We start from the raw sequence: 21,864 nt of genomic DNA on the forward strand, positions 1-21,864 counted from the left end.
AATCTTGAACATCTAATAAACTGAATATTGATCGGCAAAAAGATTTTTGCATTCTTAAAACTAGAGATTTTCAAATCAATTTATGAAGAATTAATATGTGTCATTTAATTTCACAAGAGTGCACACCCTGAAATGTCTCGCCTTCTTTACTAACCATTGATTTTATGTTGATAGTCCTAAATACAAAGCTTTACTACAAGTAACACATAAACTTAACATGATCCAAGAAAATGAGGTCAAGGTCAGATAAACCAAACGAGAAATACATGTACACCTTACAATCATTCAATAAACCAAACATAGTTGACCTATTGCTTATTGTTTCTAAGAAACAGTCTTAAACAAGAAAACTTAACATTGACCAATGAACCATGAAAATGAGGTCAAGGTCAGATGAACCATGCCAGACAGACATGTACACCTTACAATCAATTTAGGCATTAAATATAGTTGACCTATTGCTTATAGTATCTAAGAAACAAACTTAACCATGAAAACTTAACATTGACCAATGAACCATGAAAATGAGGTCAAGGTCAGATGATACCTGCCAGACAGACATATACACCTTACAATCCTTCCATACATCAAATATAGTTGATCTATTGCTTATAGTTGAAGAAAAACAGACCAAAACACAAAAACTGAACACTGAGTAATGAACCGTGAAAATGAGGTCAAGGTCAAATAAAACCTGTGAGACTGACATGTACATCATAAAATATTTCCATACACCATTTATAGTTGACCTATTGCATATAGTATTAGAAAAAAAGACCAAAACTCAAAAACTTAACTTTGACCACTGAACCATGAAAATGAGGTCAAGGTCAGATGACACCTACCAGTTGGACATGTACACCTTACAATCATTCCATATACCAAATATAGTAGATCTACTGCTTATAGTATCTGATATATGGACTTGACCACGAAAACTTAACCTTGTTCACTGATCCATGAAATGAGGTCGAGGTCAAATGAAAATTGTCTGACAGGCATGAGGACCTTGCAAGGTACGCACATACTAAATATAGTTATCCTATTACTCATAATAAGAAAGAAATTAACATTACAAAAAATGTTGACTTTTTTTTCAAGTAGTCACTGAACCATGAAAATGAGGTCAAGGACAATGGACATATGGCAGACAGAAACTTCGTAACATAAGGCATCTATATACAAAGTATGAAGCATCCAGATCTTCTAGCTTCTAAAATATAAAGCTTTTAAGAAGTTAGCTAACGCCGCCGCGCCGCCGCCTGCCGGATCACTATCCCTATGTCAAGCTTTCAACGACAAAAGTCGCAGGCTCGACAAAAAACAACTGATATATGCAAGACAGTAACTACAAACCATAACGCCTCTAGTTAAAATAAGAAATGCCTGTCTTCTTCTTACCTACAAACCATAACGCCTCTAGTTAAAATAAGAACTGCCTGTCCTCTTCTTACCTTTTTTACCACCAATCAGTGTAATCCTTTCCTTTGGTTGTGGCTTAGATCTTGGAGGTGAAGATGAAATTGTCATTTGTTTCCGTTCTTCAAACATGGCCATTGCTTTCTCTGATTCTGTCTTCTGTGATTCTAAAAGATATATGTCATACTGATAAGACAAAAATGACTAAAACTCATGGATAACATCAACTATAAACAAACCCTGAAGTCTTACTTTAATAATAGGCTATAACCTCCCCTATATGACTATCACTACATCAACTTATATAACTAAAGGTGACTTAGCATCTGAGAAAAGAACTCAGATGTAACACTTAATGTCAAAGTAACTGAAATATTTCACATAAATTAGTTTATTGCATATAATATCATTTACTTTAAAGGGGCGATAGCTGTCAAAATCATGGTCACCGATTTGACTACAATTCTCATATTTCATTTATAACATACTAAAACGTATATCCAAATTACAATAAGTCTTAAATAAACAGTTAACAATGCATGTACTCGATAATATTATTAGAATTTCGTGTGTATTTTAGTCTAGACGCCATCTAATTAACTATCGAGATGACCTCCGAAAGACTGCTGGCGGTCACATAACCCGATATAAACATAAATATAAATAGATAACGACCTCGTGCAATTGGATTTTCCTATGCCTGTTTGATTTCATGTTATAGGTTAAAAAATAAGTTAAATATCGTTTTTACCTGTATAAGAATGATTTTTTGTGGATCAAATCAGTCAACGAAATGGTTCACCTTTGTTTCACTTTCAATGTTGACATTCTTTTCCTTTTAATGGGTAAACACGACTCAAACATGCATAACCAATTTCTAGCTAATGGGTTAAATTGATGATCACATGAATACGGATTCAATGAGGTCGAATTATTCACTTGCAAGTGAATAATCCATCAGCGATGTTTCTTTGCTTATTTTGACAAAATTGAACCAAAGCGAATTATTATTTCATTATTTCACTTTTATTAATGATTGAACCAAACTAAATCATATTCTAGTTTTTTTCATATCTCGTAGCTAATGCCCCTTTAAATACATTTAAAATAGAAAGAGATGTTTTTTATTTGTCTACAATAGCAAAATCTTTAAATTATAGGTATCAACAATATGAGGACTATTAATAAATATTTTGGTGACATATTACCTTCAACACCATGTAAACTATCCGTAAATGCAGATGTCTTTGGTTTAGGTTGAAGATTTCCCCATGACCAGTTCCTACCTAAATGACTGAAAATAATAATAATAAAACATTTGAATAAATTTGAATTCCATCAGGTATCTATAAAAGCTACATCTACAGTATTTAGTGATATAAATAAGCACATATGTTTTTATTCAAATCTTTTAACAAATAACTATCAGCCTGATTTCTCTATCTTTTTAATAAAAATTAGAAGACATGCTTTGATTGCCAATGAGACAACTCTCCACCAGAGACCAAATGACTTAGAAGTTTGTTCTCTTTCCTTAAAAATTATAGAAATCATTTGTATCTCCTTTTAGTGTATATCATTTTTGTATGATTAATGAATCCTCCAGGCAATGGTGTCTCAATTAACCAAACATTCAGTTGTACCATTAGACAATTAGAAGAGTTAAGTTCACTTGGTATCCTGCAATGTCATTTTATCTAATACCTACACATATAATGAAGAGTCCAAACCAGCTGGTCCCCTGCCATCTCCAGGTATAATACCATCATCTACAATATCTGCTGGTGACTTAGGACTTTGTGACTGCTCCAGAGACAAATTTATATTTTCTGCTACTGTTTTATCCTCCTTGTCTTTGTCAGTCAGTACTATAAAAATATTTAAATTATACACTGATTTGATTGATCTCTAAATAAAGAACCTTAGTGAGCGGGCTCACATACCCCACGTATCCACATTGTCACTGGAGAAATAAAATAACTGTAAGAAAAAATAAAATGCTTCGCTGGGCGCAGCTTGATACGACCGCAGAGGTCGAACCCTGAACAGTTGGGGCAAGTATGGACACAACATTCAAGCTTGATACAGCTCTGAATTTGGATTGTGATTAAATATTTGACACAGCATAGGTTTCTGACACAGAAAGAATGTGGTCTAAGAACTTCAATTTTTTTTAATTTACCTATTATGGTCCAATGCCCAAAATCAAAATACATGGTTAGATTCAGCATATCAAAGAACCCCATATATTCAATTTTTGTTGAAATCAAACAAAGTTTAATTTTGGACCCCAACTTGGACAAACTTGAAAACTGGTCCCATAATCAAAAATCTAAACACATGTTCAGATTCAGCATATCAAAGTACCCCAAGAATTCAATTTTTGTTAAAATCGAACAAAGTTTAATTTTGGACCCTTTGGACCTTAATGTAGACCAATTTAAAAAACAGGACCCAAAATTAAAAATCTAAAAACACGGTTAGATTTGGCATATCAAAAAACCCCAAGAATTCAATTTTTGATGAAATCAAACAAAGTTTAATTTTGGACCCTTTTGACCTCAATATGAACCAATTTGATAGCGGGCCCACAAAATAAAAAATCTAAATACATGGTAAGATTCAGCATATCAAAGAACCCCATATATTCAATTTTTGTTGAAATCAAACAAAGTTTAATTTTGGACCCCAATTTGGACCAACTTGAAAACTGGGCCAAAAATCTAAAATCTAAATACATGTTTAGATTCAGCATATCAAAGAACCCCATATATTCAATTTTTGTTGAAATCAAACAAAGTTTAATTTTGGACCCCAACTTGGACCAACTTGAAAACTGGTCCCATAATCAAAAATCTAAACACATGTTTAGATTCAGCATATCAAAGAACCCCAAAAATTCAATTTTTGTTAAAATCAAACAAAGTTTAATTTTGGACCCTTTGGACGTTAATGTAGACCAATTTAAAAAATGGGACCCAAAATTAAAAATCTAAATACACGGTTAGATTTGGCATATCAAAGAACCCCAATAATTAAATTTTTGATGAAATCAAACAAAGTTTAATTTTGGACCCTTTTGACCTCAATATGAACCAATTTGATAGCGGGTCCACAAATAAAAAATCTAAATACATGGTAAGATTCAGCATATCAAAGAACCCCATATATTCAATTTTTGTTGAAATCAAACAAAGTTTAATTTTGGACCCCAATTTGGACCAACTTGAAAACTGGGCCAAAAATCTAAAATCTAAATACATGTTTAGATTCAGCATATCAAAGAACCCCATACATTCAATTTTTGTTGAAATCAAACAAAGTTTAATTTTGGACCCCAACTTGGACCAACTTGAAAACTGGGCCCATAATCAAAAATCTAAACACATGTTTAGATTCAGCATATCAAAGAACCCCAAGAATTCAATTTTTGTTAAAATCAAACTAAGTTTAATTTTGGACCCTTTGGACCTTAATGTAGACCAATTTAAAAACGGGACCCAAAATTAAAAATCTAAATACACGGTTAGATTTGGCATATCAAAGAACCCCAATAATTCAATTTTTGATGAAATCAAACAAAGTTTAATTTTGGACCCTTTTGACCTCAATATGAACCAATTTGATAGCGGGTCCACAAATAAAAAATCTAAATACATGGTTAGATTCAGCATATCAAAGAACCCCAAGAATTCAATTTTTGATGAAATCAAACAAAGTTTAATTTTGGACCCTTTTGACCTCAATGTGGACAAAGTTGATAATGGGGCCCAAAAATCAAAAATCTAAATACATGGTTAGATTCAGCATATCAAAGAACCCCATATATTTAATTTTTGTTGAAATCAAACAAAGTTTAATTTTGGACCCCGATTTGGACCAACTTGAAAACTGGGCCCATAATCAAAAATCTAAACACATGTTTAGATTCAGCATATCAAAGAACCCCCAGAATTCAATTTTTGTTAAAATCAAACTAAGTTTAATTTTTGACCCTTTGGACCTTAATGTAGACCAATTTAAAAACGGGACCCAAAATTAAAAATCTAAATACACGGTTAGATTTGGCATATCAAAGAACCCCAATAATTCAATTTTTGATGAAATCAAACAAAGTTTAATTTTGGACCCTTTTGACCTCAATATGAACCAATTTGATAGCGGGTCCACAAATAAAAAATCTAAATACATGGTTAGATTCAGCATATCAAAGAACCCCAAGAATTCAATTTTTGATGAAATCAAACAAAGTTTAATTTTGGACCCTTTTGACCTCAATGTGGACAAAGTTGATAATGGGGCCCAAAAATCAAAAATCTAAATACATGGTTAGATTCAGCATATCAAAGAACCCCATATATTTAATTTTTGTTGAAATCAAACAAAGTTTAATTTTGGACCCCGATTTGGACCAACTTGAAAACTGGGCCCATAATCAAAAATCTAAATACATGTTTAGATTCAGCATATCAAAGAACCCTAAAAATTCAATTTTTTTTAAAATCAAACTAAGTTTAATTTTGGACCCTTTTGACCTTAATGTAGACCAATTTGAAAACGGACCAAAAATTAAGAATCTAAATACACGGTTAGATTCGGCATATCAAAGAACCCCAATAATTCAATTTTTGATGAAATCAAACAAAGTTAAATTTTGGACCCTTTGGACCTCAATGTGGACCAATTTAAAAACGAGGCCCAAAATCCAAAAACTTAATACTTGGTTAGATTCAGCATATTAAAGAACCCCAAGAATTCAAGAATAAAACCCCATTGAAATTGATCAAGAAATAAGCAATTTATACGAAGTATCTTCTTTTGCACAATACTGTGCAATTGAATATTTCTTGCTATTGTGCAATACTGTACAATTGACAATTTCTTGCTATTGCGCAATATTGTGCTATTGGATATTTCTTGCTATTGCGCAATACTGTGCAATTGAAGATTTCTTGCTATTGCGCAATACTGTGCAATTGAAGATTTCTTGCTATTGCGCAATACTGTGCAATTGAAGATTTCTTGCTATTGTGCAATACTGTGCAATTGAAAATTTCTTGCTATTGCACAATACTTATTATATAATAATTTACACATCCTGTTTGGTGTGTATCTCCTACCATATCATTATTATTTGCTTTTAAATATTAATCAGAAATAACCAACTTAAAATGGAAAATTTTAAAAGAAAAAAAAAAAGGAAAAAAAGAAAAAAAAAAAATCCCCCCCCCAAATTTTTTGAACCCCCTTATGATTCATCACCCCCAAACTCAATCCCAGCCTTCCCTTTGTGGTATGGTACCTTGCAGTACAATTTCAGAGAGATCCATACACTTGAACACAAGTTATTGTCTGGAAACTAGAAAAATGCTTATTTTTGGCCCCTTTTTGGCCCCCTATTCCTAAACATTTCGGGCAATTACCCACAAACTCAATTCCAGCTTTCCCTTTGTGATATGGAACCTTGTAGTACAATTTCAGAAATATCCAAACACTTACACACAAGTAATTGTCATGAAACTAGAAAAATGCTTGTTTTTTGCCCCTTTTTTGGCCCCTAATTCCTAAAATTTTGAGGCAATTACCCCCAAAATCAATTACAGCCTTCCCTTTGTGATATAGAACCTTGTGGTACAATGTCAGAGAGATCCATACACTTACACACAAGTTATTGTCTGGAAGTTACAAAAATGCTTATTTTTGGCCCCTTTTTGGCCCCTAATTCCTTAACTGTTGGTACCATAACCCCCAAAATCAATCCCAACCTTCCTTTCATGGTATTGAACCTTATGGTAAAATTTCATAGAGATCCATTCACTTAAACTAAAGTAAGAGTGCGAAAACCAATGTGTCTTCGGACGACGCCGGACGACGCCAGACGACGACGACGACGACGACGACGACGACGACGACGACGCCAACGTCATACCAATATACGACCAAAAAATTTTCAATTTTTGCGGTCGTATAAAAATTGTATAAGAAAAAAAAATTGAATCATAATTTCCTGTCGAATTGCACCTCTACCTAGTATGTCCTTATTATCTACAAAGTTTCATGAAATTCTGTTGTGTGGTTTCAGAGGAGTTGCGATGACAAACTGTTGCAGAGGTATATTGAAGCAAATAAGTTCAAAGGGGCGTAACTCCTAGAAAAAAAATTGAATCGTAATTTCCTGTCGATATGCACATCTACGTAGTTTGTCCTTATAATCTGAAAAGGTTTCATGAAATTCTATTGTGTGGTTTGAGAGGAGTTGCGATGACAAAAGGTTGCAGTTGTATTTTGGGCAAATAAGTTCAAAGGAGCGTAACTCCTGGAAAAAAAATTGAATCGTAATTTCCTGTCGATATGCACATCTACGTAGTATGTCCTTATTATCTACAAAGTTTCATGAAATTTTGTTGTGTGGTTTCAGTGGAGTTGAGATGACAAACTGTTGCAGTAGTACATTAAAGTAAATAAGTTCAAAGGGGCGTAACTCCTAGTAAAAAAATTGATCATAATTTCCTGTCGATATGCACATCTACCTAGTATGTCCTTATTATCTACAAAGTTTCATGAAATTCTGTTGTGTGTTTTCTGAGGAGTTGCGATGACAAATTGTTTGCAGAGGTATATTGAAGCAAATAAGTTCAAAGGGGCATAACTCCTAGAAAAAAAATTGAATCGTAATTTCCTGTTGATATGCACATCTACGTAGTATGTCCTTATTATCTGAAAAGGTTTCATGAAATTCTATTGTGTGGTTTGAGAGGAGTTGCGATGACAAAAGGTTGCAGTAGTATATTGGGCAAATAAGTTCAAAGGGGCGTAACTCCTGGAAAAAAAATTGAATCGTAATTTCCTGTCGATATGCACATCTACGTAGTATGTCCTTATTATCTACAAAGTTTCATGAAATTTTGTTGTGTGGTCTCAGAGGAGGTGAGATGACAAACTGTTGCAGTAGTACATTAAAGTAAATAAGTTCAAAGGGGCGTAACTCCTAGAAAAAAAAACAGATCATAATTTCCTGTCGAAGAACCTTAGTGAGCGCGCTCACATACCCCACATCCCCACATTGTCACTGGAGAAATAAAATAACTGTAAGAAAAAAAAATTCTATAAGAAAAAAAAGTTGAATCATAATTTCCTGTCGAAATGCACATCTACCTAGTATGTCCTTATTATCTACAAAGTTTCATGAAATTCTGTTGTGTGGTTTCAGAGGAGTTGTGATGACAAACTGTTGCAGAGGTATATTGAAGCAAATAAGTTCAAAGGGGCGTAACTCCTAGAAAAAAATTGAATCGTAATTTCCTGTCGATATGCACATCTACGTAGTATGTCCTTATAATCTGAAAAGGTTTCATGAAATTCTATTGTGTGGTTTGAGAGGAGTTGCGATGACAAAAGGTTGCAGTAGTATATTGGGCAAATAAGTTCAAAGGGCTTAACTCCTGGAAAAAAAATTGAATCGTTACTTCCTGTCGATATGCACATCTACGTAGTATGTCCTTATTATCTACAAAGTTTCATGAAATTTTGTTGTGTGGTTTCAGAGGAGTTGAGATGACAAACTGTTGCAGTAGTACATTAAAGTAAATAAGTTCAAAGGGGCGTAACTCCTAGAAAAAAAATTGAATCATAATTTCCTGTCGATATGCACATCTACCTAGTATGTCCTTATTATCTACAAAGTTTCATGAAATTCTGTTGTGTGTTTTCAGAGGAGTTGCGATGACAAACTGTTGCAGAGGTATATTGAAGCAAATAAGTTCAAAGGGGCATAACTCCTAGAAAAAAAATTGAATCGTAATTTTCTGTCGATATGCACACCTATGTAGTATGTCCTTATTATCTGAAAAGGTTTCATGAAATTCTATTGTGTGGTTTGAGAGGAGTTGTGATGACAAAAGGTTGCAGTAGTATATTGGGCAAATAAGTTCAAAGGGGCGTAACTCCTGGAAAAAAAATTGAATCGTAATTTCCTGTCGATATGCACATCTACGTAGTATGTCCTTATTATCTACAAAGTTTCATGAAATTTTGTTGTGTAATTTCAGAGGAGTTGAGATGACAAACTGTTGCAGTAGTACATTAAAGTAAATAAGTTCAAAGGGGCGTAGCTCCTAGAAAAAAAAATTGATTGTAACTTCCTTTTGAAGAACCTTAGTGAGCGCGCTCACATAACCATGTCCCCACATTGTCACTGGAGAAATAAAATAACTGTAAGAAAAAAAATTGTAAAAGAAAAAAATATTGAATCATAATTTCCTGTCGATATGCACATCTACCTAGTATGTTCTTATTATCTACAAAGTTGCATGAAATTCTGTTGTGTGGTTTCAGAGGAGTTGCGATGACAAACTGTTGCAGAGGTATATTGAAGCAAATAAGTTCAAAGGGGCGTAACTCCTAGAAAAAAAATTGAATAGTAATTTCCTGTTGATATGCACATCTACGTAGTTTGTCCTTATAATCTGAAAAGGTTTCATGGAATTCTATTGTGTGGTTTGATTGGAGTTGCGATGACAAAAGGTTGCAGTAGTATATTTGGCAAATAAGTTCAAAGGGGCTTAACTCCTGGAAAAAAATTGAATCATAATTTCCTGTCGATATGCACATCTACGTAGTATGTCCTTATTATCTACAAAGTTTCATGAAATTTTGTTGTGTGGTTTCAGAGGAGTTGCGATGACAAACTGTTGCAGAGGTATATTGAAGCAAATAAGTTCAAAGGGGCGTAACTCCTAGAAAAAAAATTGAATCATAATTTCCTGTCGATATGCACATCTACCTAGTATGTCCTTATTATCTACAAAGTTTCATGAAATTCTGTGGTGTGTTTTCAGAGGAGTTGCGATGACAAACTGTTGCAGAGGTATATTGAAGCAAATAAGTTCAAAGGGGCGTAACTCCTAGAAAAAAAATTGAATCGTAATTTCCTGTCGATATGCACATCTACGTAGTATGTCCTTATTATCTGAAAAGGTTTCATGAAATTCTGTTGTGTGGTTTGAGAGGAGTTGCGATGACAAAAGGTTGCAGTAGTATATTGGGCAAATAAGTTCAAAGGGGCGTAACTCCTGGAAAAAAAATTGAATCGTAATTTCCTGTCTATATGCACATCTACGTAGTATGTCCTTTTTATCTACAAAGTTTCATGAAATTTTGTTGTGTGGTTTCAGAGGAGTTTAGATGACAAACTGTTGCAGTAGTACATTAAAGTAAATAAGTTCAAAGGGGCGCAACTCCTAGAAAAAAAAATAGATCGTAATTTCCTGTTGATATGCACAACTACATAGTATGTCCTTATTATCTAAAAAGGTTTCGTGAAATTCTGTTGTGTGGTTTGAGAGGAGTTGCAATGACAAGAAACAGGACTGACGGACTGACGGACGGACAGACGGACGGACGGACAGACGGACGGACCGACGGACGGACAGACGGACGGACGGGTCAAAAACATTATACCCTCCGCAACTCGTTGCATGTTAGATATTGATAATTCAGAAATTACTGATGATGTGAAAATTTGAAAGGAGGAAAATCACAATAATAAATTTAAATTAAAGAACCTTAGTGAGTGCGCTCACATACCCCACGTCCCCACATTGTCATTGGAGAAATAAAATAAGTGTAAGAAAAAAAAATTGTATCAGAAAAAAAAATTAAATCATAATTTCCTGTCAATATGCACATCTACATAGTATGTCCTTATTATCTACACAGTTTCATGAAATTCTCTTGTGTGGTTTGAGAGGAGTTGCGATGACAAAAGGTTGCAGTAGTATATTGGGCAAATAAGTTCAAAGGGGCGTAACTCCTGGAAAAAAAATTGAATCGTAATTTCCTATCGATATGCACATCTACGTAGTATGTCCTTATTATCTGAAAAGTTTTCATGAAATTCTGTTGTGTGGTTTGAGAGGAGTTGCGATGACAAAAGGTTGCAGTAGCATATTGGGCAAATAAGTTCAAAGGGGCGTAACTCCTGGGAAAAAAAATGAATCGTAATTTCCTGTCGATATGCACATCTACGTAGTATGTCCTTATTATCTGAAAAGGTTTCATGAAATTCTGTAGTGTGGTTTGAGAGGAGTTGCGATGACAAAAAGTTGCAGTCGTATATTTGGCAAATAAGTTGAAAGGGGCGTAACTCCTGGAAAAAAAATTAAATCGTAATTTCCTGTCGATATGCACATCTACATTGTATGTCCTTATTATCTAAAAAGGTTTAATGAAATTCTGTTGTGAGGTTTGAGAGGAGTTGCTATGACAAACTGTTGCAGTAGTACATTAAAGTAAATAAGTTCAAAGGGGCGTAACTCCTAGAAAAAAAATTGAATCGTAATTTCCTGTCGATATACACAACTACATAGTATGTCCTTATTATCTAAAAAGGTTTCGTGAAATTCTGTTGTGTGGTTTGAGAGGAGTTGCGATGACAAGAAATAGGATTGACGGACTGACGGATGGACAGACGGACGGACGGGTCAAAAACATTATACCCATCTGCAACTCGTTGCGTGGGGTATAATAATTATAAATCGTTTTTGAGATACGGCGCGACATGTGAAAAACCCCTCCCCCTTTTTTTACAAAATACTCAATAACTCAAAAATAAAATTTTGAATCATCACCAAAAAGTATACAGATCTTAAGGTTAATATAACTAAGAAGTGTGTAAAGTTTTAAGCAATAATCATAAACTGTTTTTGAGATACGGCGCGACATGTGAAAAACCCCTCCCCCTTTTTTAACAAAATACTCAATATCTCTAAAATAAAATTTTGAATCATCACCAAAAAGTATACAGATCTTAAGATTAATATAACTAAGAAGTGTGTAAAGTTTTAAGCAATAATCATAAATTGTTTTTGAGATACGGCGCGACATGTGAAAAAAAAACACACACCTGTTTTAGTTACTAAGTCCCGTAACTCAAAAAGTTTTAATCTTATTTTCACCAAAAAGTATACAGATCGTTTGCACATCATAAGAAACAACTATGTTAAGTTTCATGAAATTTGGATAAGTCATTCTCAAGTTACGATGCGACATGTTTACGCCGGACAGACAGACAGATGGACAGACAGACGGACGCCGGACATTTGTATACCATAATACGTCCCATCAAAAATTTGACGGGCGTATAAAAACCATAAAACATGTTCAGATCCTAAAAGAAATTCACTAGATGTTAAGCAATACAAAATTTTCCTATGCTTTGCCCTCTGAAATATGCAGGATTTTTTAAATTATCACAGGTAAATTGAAATCTGTCTAACTCAAGCAAAGAAAAGATATAATATAGGATTAGAATAAGGCAGACATAGAAAAACATAATATATACATTTATGCCCAAGGTTACTACTAAAGGCAAAGTGTTTAAGATCAATCCAATACTGTTCTACAGCCTCAATACTGTCAAAATGGTATGTTTTCATCTCGAGTTGATGACCTGGAGGCATCCTAGTCTTAAAGTAACCCTGATATGATGCCCTTGTATCTACCAAGCTGGCATACTGATGTAAATAGATGAAGATCTGAAATAAAATGAAGGACATTAATAAAGCATCCTATTCACTGTTCATATCTATACAATTATTTAATGCCTTGTTGGCATGTTAGTCTAATAAGTACAACAATATTAACAAGTTGACTATGCGCTATTGTCTTCTGTAAATATGAATTTGATGAGTGATGGCGGAGTACAAAAATATAACGTTATAAAGGACATAACTCAAGAACTGTAAAAGTGACGATACGCAAATTTGTACTTGATCTGTGTTTTGTGGTAATAAGCATTGTGTATAAGTTTCATAACATTTGGTTGAGGCAAACTAAAGTAAGAAAACGGAAATGAAAAATTCAGCAATTTTTTCATTGTAAAGGAGCATAACTCTAGAACGGTAAAAGTGACGCCACCAAAATTCAAATTGATCTGTGTTTTGTGATAATGAGCATTGTGTATAAGTTTCATAACATTTGGTTGAGGCAAACTTAAGTTAGAGAACGGAAACCAATTTTGGGACGTACAGACGGACAAGGGTAAAACTTAATGCCCCCTCCGCTACAGCGGGGGCATAAAAAACTTATATTTCAAGTTCTCTGTATACTGTTACTCTTACAACTGTTTAAACTATCAAGTTTGAATTTCAATCACACAACATAAACATTTGGTGAACTAGTTTTCTTTATTGACATTATAATTAAAATTCTCTGGAAACACATTATCGACACCAATACCAAGGTGATATACGGTCAGTGACTAGATTTCACGAATGAATATAAGGTCAATACACTTTGACTGCAAAAATAGCACAGTTGCAGTATAAAATACTTTTCCACAGCCAGTTGTCATTTCCCGAAGTGTCAACCATTCCTAATCCTTCTTTTACCTTGTTCTTTGAATTAAATATCAGAACAAATCAAATCTCATAGATAACAAGTTTATACTGAATAAGCTTCACATTATAACATTTACTGCCAAATAAATCTGTTTCTCACTGAAATAAATGGCAACAATTTGGTACAATTCTCTTACAAAGCAAATAAGTTGTATATAATACTTAAATTACAAATTGTCATTTCTGGATTTCTACACAAAATAGACTCAAAGTTTTGTCATAAAGTGATCATTTGAGATGGGCAAAGTCAAAATAAATGGTTCCTTGCATATAAAGCAATATTTATAAATCATGCTGATCATTTGATTGAATAAATTAATTTCAAATGATGTGGCTTGATGTGTAGAATAATCCTGCAAAATATCTTTGGAAAATCTGAAGTAGTGAAAAAATGACGTTAAAAAAAGATGCCAAAATTGTCAGGAGTGCAACACTTTTTTGTGACATTTTGAAAAAATACTTTTTTATTAAGACACAGCAAATTGTTGTATGGAGGAATGTGCCTTAAATTCTTATTTATATAAAAACTATTATATCTTAGTGATGATTTCAGCTCAGAATGAAGCTTTTCCATTGAACCGTTTTGATACAGAAGTGTTTTGAAAAAAAGTTGTGCCATGTCAGGAGTGCAACACAAAAATTAGTATTACTGAGGAATAGAATGATTTTTGCTTAAATGGCTCACACCTAAACATAAACAAAAGTCAATCCTGTAAAACAAATATGTCCTTTCCAGAATAAATAGTTCATTTACCTGATTATTGATATAAATAATGTGTGAGAGTCAAGTATATAAGCCTCCCTGTAAGTGTCAGGAGTGCAACTTTGAAGTTTAAAGACTCACACTGAAAAAATACAAAAGCCATCATATGGTTCTGTTTTATTTTTCAAAAGATACTATACTACATACAAGATTGCACCCAAAGAGTAGCCTGATAGACGAGGAATTATTCTTTTAGAACCATTTATTTGATGTCAGGAGTGCAACAGTTTTAAAATGACATTTTCTTGGACTTACATTTTAAGATAATCTCAGCTCCTAGTGACTTATTTGCATCTAAACATGTTTTCTAACTATTTAGGTTACATGTATGAGTTAAAATAAATTCTTAAAGGTAAATTTCAAAGCAGGACTTTGATCCAAGAATTATTGTTTGTCACAAGCAAAAATATTTGAATGTTAAATTTTCATATTATTTTCAAATTATGGAAGCTAATTGTCTTAAACTTTGTCTTTTGATTAGGAAATAACCATATTTTAATTTAAAAGTTTGATAATGGTTTCATGTTATACTAATTAAACTATTATAATTGTTATAACAAACAATTAATTTTGTTGCACTCCTGACATGAATTATCCATAACAAGCCATTTTGCACATTTTGAGTTCAACTTTAAGACCCAACCTTTGAATGAATGAAAGATGGGAAAGATGGTTGTGAAACTAAACTTTAGAATAAAATCAGACAGGCTAAGTGCATACAAACACACCATCATAGTCAACAACAACTTCAACTTTGAGGAGTAGAAAATTGAGAAAAACACTGAAATAAGATCCAAATCTGAAGGACAAACTAGACAAATATAAACAAAGAAAGAACAAAGAAAACAAAACAATGTAAAAGAAAAATTAAAAAGACTTAGACCAGAATTAAAACACATATGAGAAAATGAAAACAAAACAGAGAAAGTGGCAACAGAAGAGAAGAAGAAAATTGACACAAGCTAAAAAAAGTTGCAAATCAGCAGAAAATTGTCCAGTCAAGTAGAGTAGCAAAAGTACAGATGCATATACAATACCTAGAGAAATCAGAAAGAGAAGTCAAAGAATAAGACATTATCTTCCTGACCATCCCAAATCTTGGGCTTAAACAATTGAGCACATCATATCCACAGCTACACCAAGGTGGTTGTCAGAGTAAATGAGAACTGATATCAGCTGTGTGCAAGAAATTGATGAGTCTTGAACATGTTGAAGTATAACCAAAGTCAAGGAACCCCCAAAAGATATGATAACTGTTGAAAAGAAAATGGCATTTTCAAAGCGTCCCTTAGTTCTAACTTATTCAGGTAGCCTCTATTCTTTTTAAAAATGGCAGTTTCTTTTCAACAGTTTCCAGATCTATTAAGGGTCTCTCAATTTTGTTTCCACTTCGGCACCCATCAATTTCTAGCACACTTCCGTCAGTACTGATTATTTCTTACAACTGCCTTGGTGTAGCTGTGGATATGATGTATTCAATTGTTTTAGGGCAAGGTTTGGGTTGGTCAGGAAGAATTTTCCCTATACTTTGTCTTCTCTTTCTGATTTCTCTAGATAGTGTATCTGCACCTGTACTTTTGCTTCTCGACTGGACATTTTTCTGTGGGTTTGCAACTTTTTTGGCTTGTGTCAATTTTCTTCTTCTTTTCTGTTGCCAATTTCTTTGTTTTGTTTTTTTCATTTTCTCCATCTGTGTTTTTGTATTCAGGTTAAGTCTTTGTAATTAAGTTTTACATTGTTTTTTTTTCTTTGTTCTTTTTTTGCTTATATTTGTCTAGTGTGTCCTTTAGGTGGATCTTCTTTCAGATTTTTTCTCAATTTTCTGCTCATCAAAGTTATAGTCGATGTTGACTTTGATGGTGTGTTTTGATCCCTTAGTCTGTCTGATTTTCTTCTCAAGTTATTTCAGTATGATCAAATATCTTTCCCATCTTTCATTCATTCAAAGGTTGGATCTGCAAGATGAACTCCAAATGTGTGAGACTTTAATAAAATAAAAATATTGAATCTGTGCAAAACTGCTTGTTATGGTAAATTCATGTCAGGAGTTCAACAAAATTAATTGTTTTGTTATTACAGTTATAATAATTTAATTAGTATTACATGAAACCATTATAAAACTTTTAAATTGAAATATGGTTATTTCCTAATCAAACGACACAGTTTATGACAATTAGCTTCCTAAATTCTAAAATTATATAAAAAATCATCATTCAGATATAATTGCTTGTGACAAACAATATTTTTTGGATCGAAGTCCTGCTTTGAAATTCACCTTTAAGAATATATCATACATGTAGCCTAAATAGTAAGAACACATATTTGAAGGCAAATAAGTCATAAGGAGCTGAGATTATCTTAAAATGTAAGTCCAAGAAAATAACTTTTTAAAACTGTTGTACTCCTGACATCAAATAAATGGTTCTAAAAAAAAATCCTTGTCTATCAGGCTACTCTTTGGGTGCAATCTTGTATCTAGTATAGTATCTTTTGAAAAATAAAAGAGAACAATATATTGGCTTTTGTATTTATTAAGTGTGAGTTGTTTAACTTCAAAGTTGCACTCCTGACACTTATAGGGAGGCCTTATTTACTTGACTATCACACATTTATATCAATAATCAGGTTAATAAAGTATTTATTCTGGAAAGGACATATTTGTTTTACAGGGTTGACTTTTGTTTATGTTTAGGTGTGATTCATATATTCAAACATCATTCTATTCCACAGCTGTACTAATTATTGTGTTGCACTCCTGACAGGGCAATACTTTTTTTTCAAAACATATCTGTATCAAAACGGTTTAATGGACAAACTTCATTTGTAACTAAATCCATCACTCAGACATAATAGTTGTAATATAAATAAGAATCTATGGGACATATCATCATATTACAAGTTGCTGTGTCTTTATAAAAAAAAGTATTTTTTCAAAATGTCACAAAAAAGTGTTGCACTCCTGACAATTTTTGCTTCTTTTTTTATCTTCATTATTTAATACTTGAGATTTTCCAAAGATATTTTGCAGGATTATTCTACACATCAAGCCACAAAATTCGGCCCATTTTAACATTGCCAAGACTGCCATTTAAAAAAAAAGTAGCGAAATGTGATGAGACGTGAACTTATGTATACAATAAGTGATATGTATGATATAGTTCAAAAATATTGTTTAAATGAAATTAAAATGTTAAACCTGAAAGGTATATACACTTAATCTAGAAATCATGGGCTTTTTTGATGATGTATAACTGTTTTGATATGATATATATTGAATGTCAGGAGTGCATCAAAATAGGAGAAATAAAGTTCCTTATATAGGTAATAATTTAAAAAAATAATAATAGTTCAGAAAAACTTTGAAGAATGCAGATCTCTTTTTAAGTTGTCAAACAACAATTCTACTGAATATTTAATAGAATTTAGTTCATAGTTTGGTAACTTAACTTCATTTTTATAATAATGTGTCAGAAAAATCAATTTAAATATGATCTGAAGTGCATAAGATGCATAAGTTAAAATAGAAATAACATTTAAATGACAGATTTAGGTCTCTATAAACCAGCAATGATTACGAATTTTAAAAAATCATGAGTATTTTGTTCTAGTTTCTGCATTTTTTGTTTGGTGTATAATATGTCAGGAGTGCAACAAAAACAGGGGAAATTGGATGTATTTTCTTTTTGATATATCTTCTTTATTAAAAGATTTATCTGTCAATTTTTTTCCTCAGTGAATTTGAAAAAGGGTTAGTTTTAATATGGAGAAGTTTTTTCATCAACAGATTGATGAATAATTTTTAATCAAAACTTTTTCAATCAACTTTAAATGAATTGATCCAAAAAATAGCCAAAAACATAAAAAAAAAATTATAATCAATGTGGAGATTAATAATCTTTGCATCAAAAGTAATGTTTGGATCTCTGCAATCAATAGGGGTGAAAAAAATATAAATATTTGATAGTGTTTGTCTGAAATAATATTCCAAAAATGTATACTTGATTTAAATTTGTTTTATTGGTTTATGTCATTTAAGTTTCAGAACTTTTTTATTTCTATATACTTTTTTATATCCTTTTGGATTTATTAACTTAAATGAATATGTATCAAGATACAACAAAAGAAAATGCACTAAAATAATGTTGAAATTTGGTAAAAAAAAAAAAATTTGGACCATTTATTTTGACTTTGCCCAGATAGGAAGATGCTTCACTAACCATAGTCTTCATTTCATGTCAAATGAACATTAAAAGCAGAAAGCATTGTTATTTATCCAAATGTTTTCTTGTAAATGTTAGGTATCAAAAGCTTTATAAATTATTTGATGAATCCCTTCACTGGAATTTCATCCAAACAATTTTGATTTCAACAGCTGGAAATTTTCAAAAAGCTCTTGATAATACCAAAGCATAGCTGACAAGTTGCAAAATGGTGAACACATGAGAATTTTAGTATGTAACAAAAAAATTACACAAATATCAAGAGAGACAAACGTGTTCTTCCCGAAAAACAAAATTCACTGCAAGATCTTACACAGTATAAAAAACCAGCTACAATTACCTGATCCTTCTCCTTGTTGTTAGAAGAACCAAACGACAAAAGTCCCATGTGACACAATCTCTGACAGTTCTCATGGAAGGCAAATATGTACTTCCTGGCAAATAGGAGTCGTTGTGAAATCTTACAGGGCAGGAAGGAAATAGGATATAAACATTTCACTGGATCATTTAGCCATTCCATCAATCCATCTATCTGTATAAGAAAAAAAAAAAGATTTTTATTGCACAGTTAAGATGAACTAGAATTTGCAGTAGCAACTCATATTGTATTTTTGAAGACATCATATATTTGCACAACATCATACAATCATAGACAGCAAATGCATTTATTCTGTATATATATATAGATTTCCAATTGGGTTATTGTCCCACAAAGTGACATATATCTACTCCATACTTGCTCCATTCAATATATCAAATGGATAAATATGGATTCTACCACTGCATCCAGTGTGATACGATATTTATCCACTCTCGACAGTTAAATTTTCAAATTTAAAACGCGAGGCTTGCCGAGCGTTTTAAATATTTAAAATTTAACTTCGAGAGTGGATAAATATCGTATTACACGAGATTTGGTGGTGGAATCTGTTTCTCTAATGATTTTCAAACAATACACAGGCAAATTTATTCCTTCTTTTCGAATGATCTGCAAGAAGATGTGTTCTTTCTATGTGACGTCATCAGGCATGGTCGCCTTTTTTCATGCCGTCACAATAGGAAATTCAGAGGAAAGCAAGAAAATTCGACGTCATAATCGGATTTTAACCAATGAAGAACTAAGATCAAACGAACCACACGTTGATTAAATTTTTTTTATACAATGGGTGCAGAAAGGGATAAATTGACGAAGAATTAGAGAAAAGCTGAATATACAACCCTCATATAAAGTGTACATTTAGTAATTTAGTAATTAATAAAATTTGTTGATAAAATCTTTTTTGTTATAAATTCCATGTGTATTAAAACACTTCCAGCTTTCTGAACTTTTGGATGCGATCATTCACAGTGAAAGTAAATCCAATAATGAGCACAGGATTCACCAAATAAATACAATACATCTATTTTTATAACTAGCAATTATAAGGAAGACAAGAGATATCTATTACATAAAATGACATAAAATCCCTACACACACAACATAATTAAAAGCAAAGGAACAATGCTTTTATGGCTGTTCTTCATTTTCAGGTTACAGTGAGGACTTGATTGCTAAGCAAAATCCTACACCTCATTGCTAGTTCAGGACACCCCAAGCACCAGTTATAGAGGAATTCTTAGTTAGATGTCAATACTTTGTCTTTGCTTAATGTCAAAATTGAATCATTTTTGCATAAATCAGAAATTTCATTGAGTAAAAAATAAAATTATTTATACACAAATTGACACATCATATGCAGTGTAAATAAAATACATATAACTTGAGTAATAAAAGCTTGTGTTCTGACATACTAAGTCTTCCATTGAAAATTTCAAAAGGGATGGAATAAAATGTATGTTTTTATATAAAGATTTATTAAAGCAGCTACTTATTATTGGATGATTTTAAAAGTTTTATAAACTAATCATTGTAATTTTAAGACTTGATGGGGATAAAGTTTTTTAATAACAAAATGAATTCATATAAAATAATCTTTTTTATCATTACCTTATAGGATACATGAACAAGTGCACAAAATAAACACAGAGGAAGCGACAGTAGTACATCACTAATCAGGCACCAACCCTTGGGATAACCTGAAATTTAATTCAATAAAACATTAAATATTAATATTCTCTCAATACAGATATAGTAAAATAATAAAATATCTAGTTTTCTTTTATTACAAATTTATAAGCTTTCTTCAATCATAAAATTAAAAAAAATGGTAACTAGTTCCTTGGATCCTGTGTCTTGCCTCTGGTTACTGCTGTAAGTGTTAAAGTGTAATGTTGATGGCAAAAAACTAAGTCTGTCTAAATTTTTCTTCAAATGCTCTTTCTTGATCATGCAGGTGTGTGTATCCAAGTTTGTATCATTTCATGAAGGTTTAACAAAGTAATTAATGTCTAAAAAAAATTAGACTGTATGTAGATATTAACTGCATGAAAAAAAACCAAGTCCATCTTTCAGTATAAACACTATAAACACTGAAAAATGAAAAAAAATATATTTTAAAAATTTTGCCTCAGATATTATTTTTTAATCATTGAAAAGCTTGTATCAAAGTTCCGTTAAATTCTATGCCCTGAAGGTTTGGCATGGTTACTGATGTCTCAAAATGTAAAACAAAAACTGTATCTAAACGTTGACTGCAAAAAAGTCCATTTGTCCGTAAAATACAGAAAAATGAAAATAAATATTTTCAAAATTTTGCACTAGATAACTGTCTTTAGATAATGAAAAAGCTTCTAAACCTGATGGTTTAACAAAGTTATTGATGATAAAATAAATTTTAACCACAGACTGAACCTAAATGTTGATGACACCAATGAAGGCAAAATGTAGGATCACTTTGTCTAGCTTCTGCACTTTTCATTGTGATACTAGATTAATAATTTACAATATGTAATCTGGAATCATGATATCCTACACATATATATAAGTACCTCTGTGTTCAGGTAGTGGAGCAAGATATCTCTTCCATGTCATCTCATTTACATGTACAGGTGGTATTTTGGATATACCCTTCGCAGAAATATCTCCACTTGTTTCTTCCTTCAATAAAATATTCATGAAATTAAT

The 21,864-nt window shown here is 32.2% G+C and overlaps 1 protein-coding gene across 2 annotated transcripts in view; it reads right to left on the minus strand.

The window, feature by feature from the left end:
* LOC127700969 (general transcription factor 3C polypeptide 1-like) overlaps positions 1 to 21,864 on the minus strand; it is a 315,269-nt gene that overhangs the window by 272,365 nt on the left and 21,040 nt on the right. For both annotated transcript variants that reach the window (XM_052204733.1, XM_052204726.1), the window contains exons 18-24: positions 21,729 to 21,837; positions 20,788 to 20,876; positions 19,141 to 19,332; positions 12,761 to 12,953; positions 3,128 to 3,287; positions 2,628 to 2,713; positions 1,455 to 1,586 (exon numbers count right to left, since the gene is read on the minus strand). In XM_052204733.1, coding sequence (XP_052060693.1) covers positions 1,455 to 1,586; positions 2,628 to 2,713; positions 3,128 to 3,287; positions 12,761 to 12,953; positions 19,141 to 19,332; positions 20,788 to 20,876; positions 21,729 to 21,837 — 961 coding nt within the window. The remainder of the gene's footprint in view (positions 1 to 1,454; positions 1,587 to 2,627; positions 2,714 to 3,127; positions 3,288 to 12,760; positions 12,954 to 19,140; positions 19,333 to 20,787; positions 20,877 to 21,728; positions 21,838 to 21,864) is intronic.

The sequence above is a fragment of the Mytilus californianus genome, unplaced genomic scaffold (assembly GCF_021869535.1).
Source record: "Mytilus californianus isolate M0D057914Y unplaced genomic scaffold, xbMytCali1.0.p SCAF_1, whole genome shotgun sequence".
NCBI classification, from domain to species: Eukaryota; Metazoa; Mollusca; class Bivalvia; order Mytilida; family Mytilidae; genus Mytilus; species Mytilus californianus.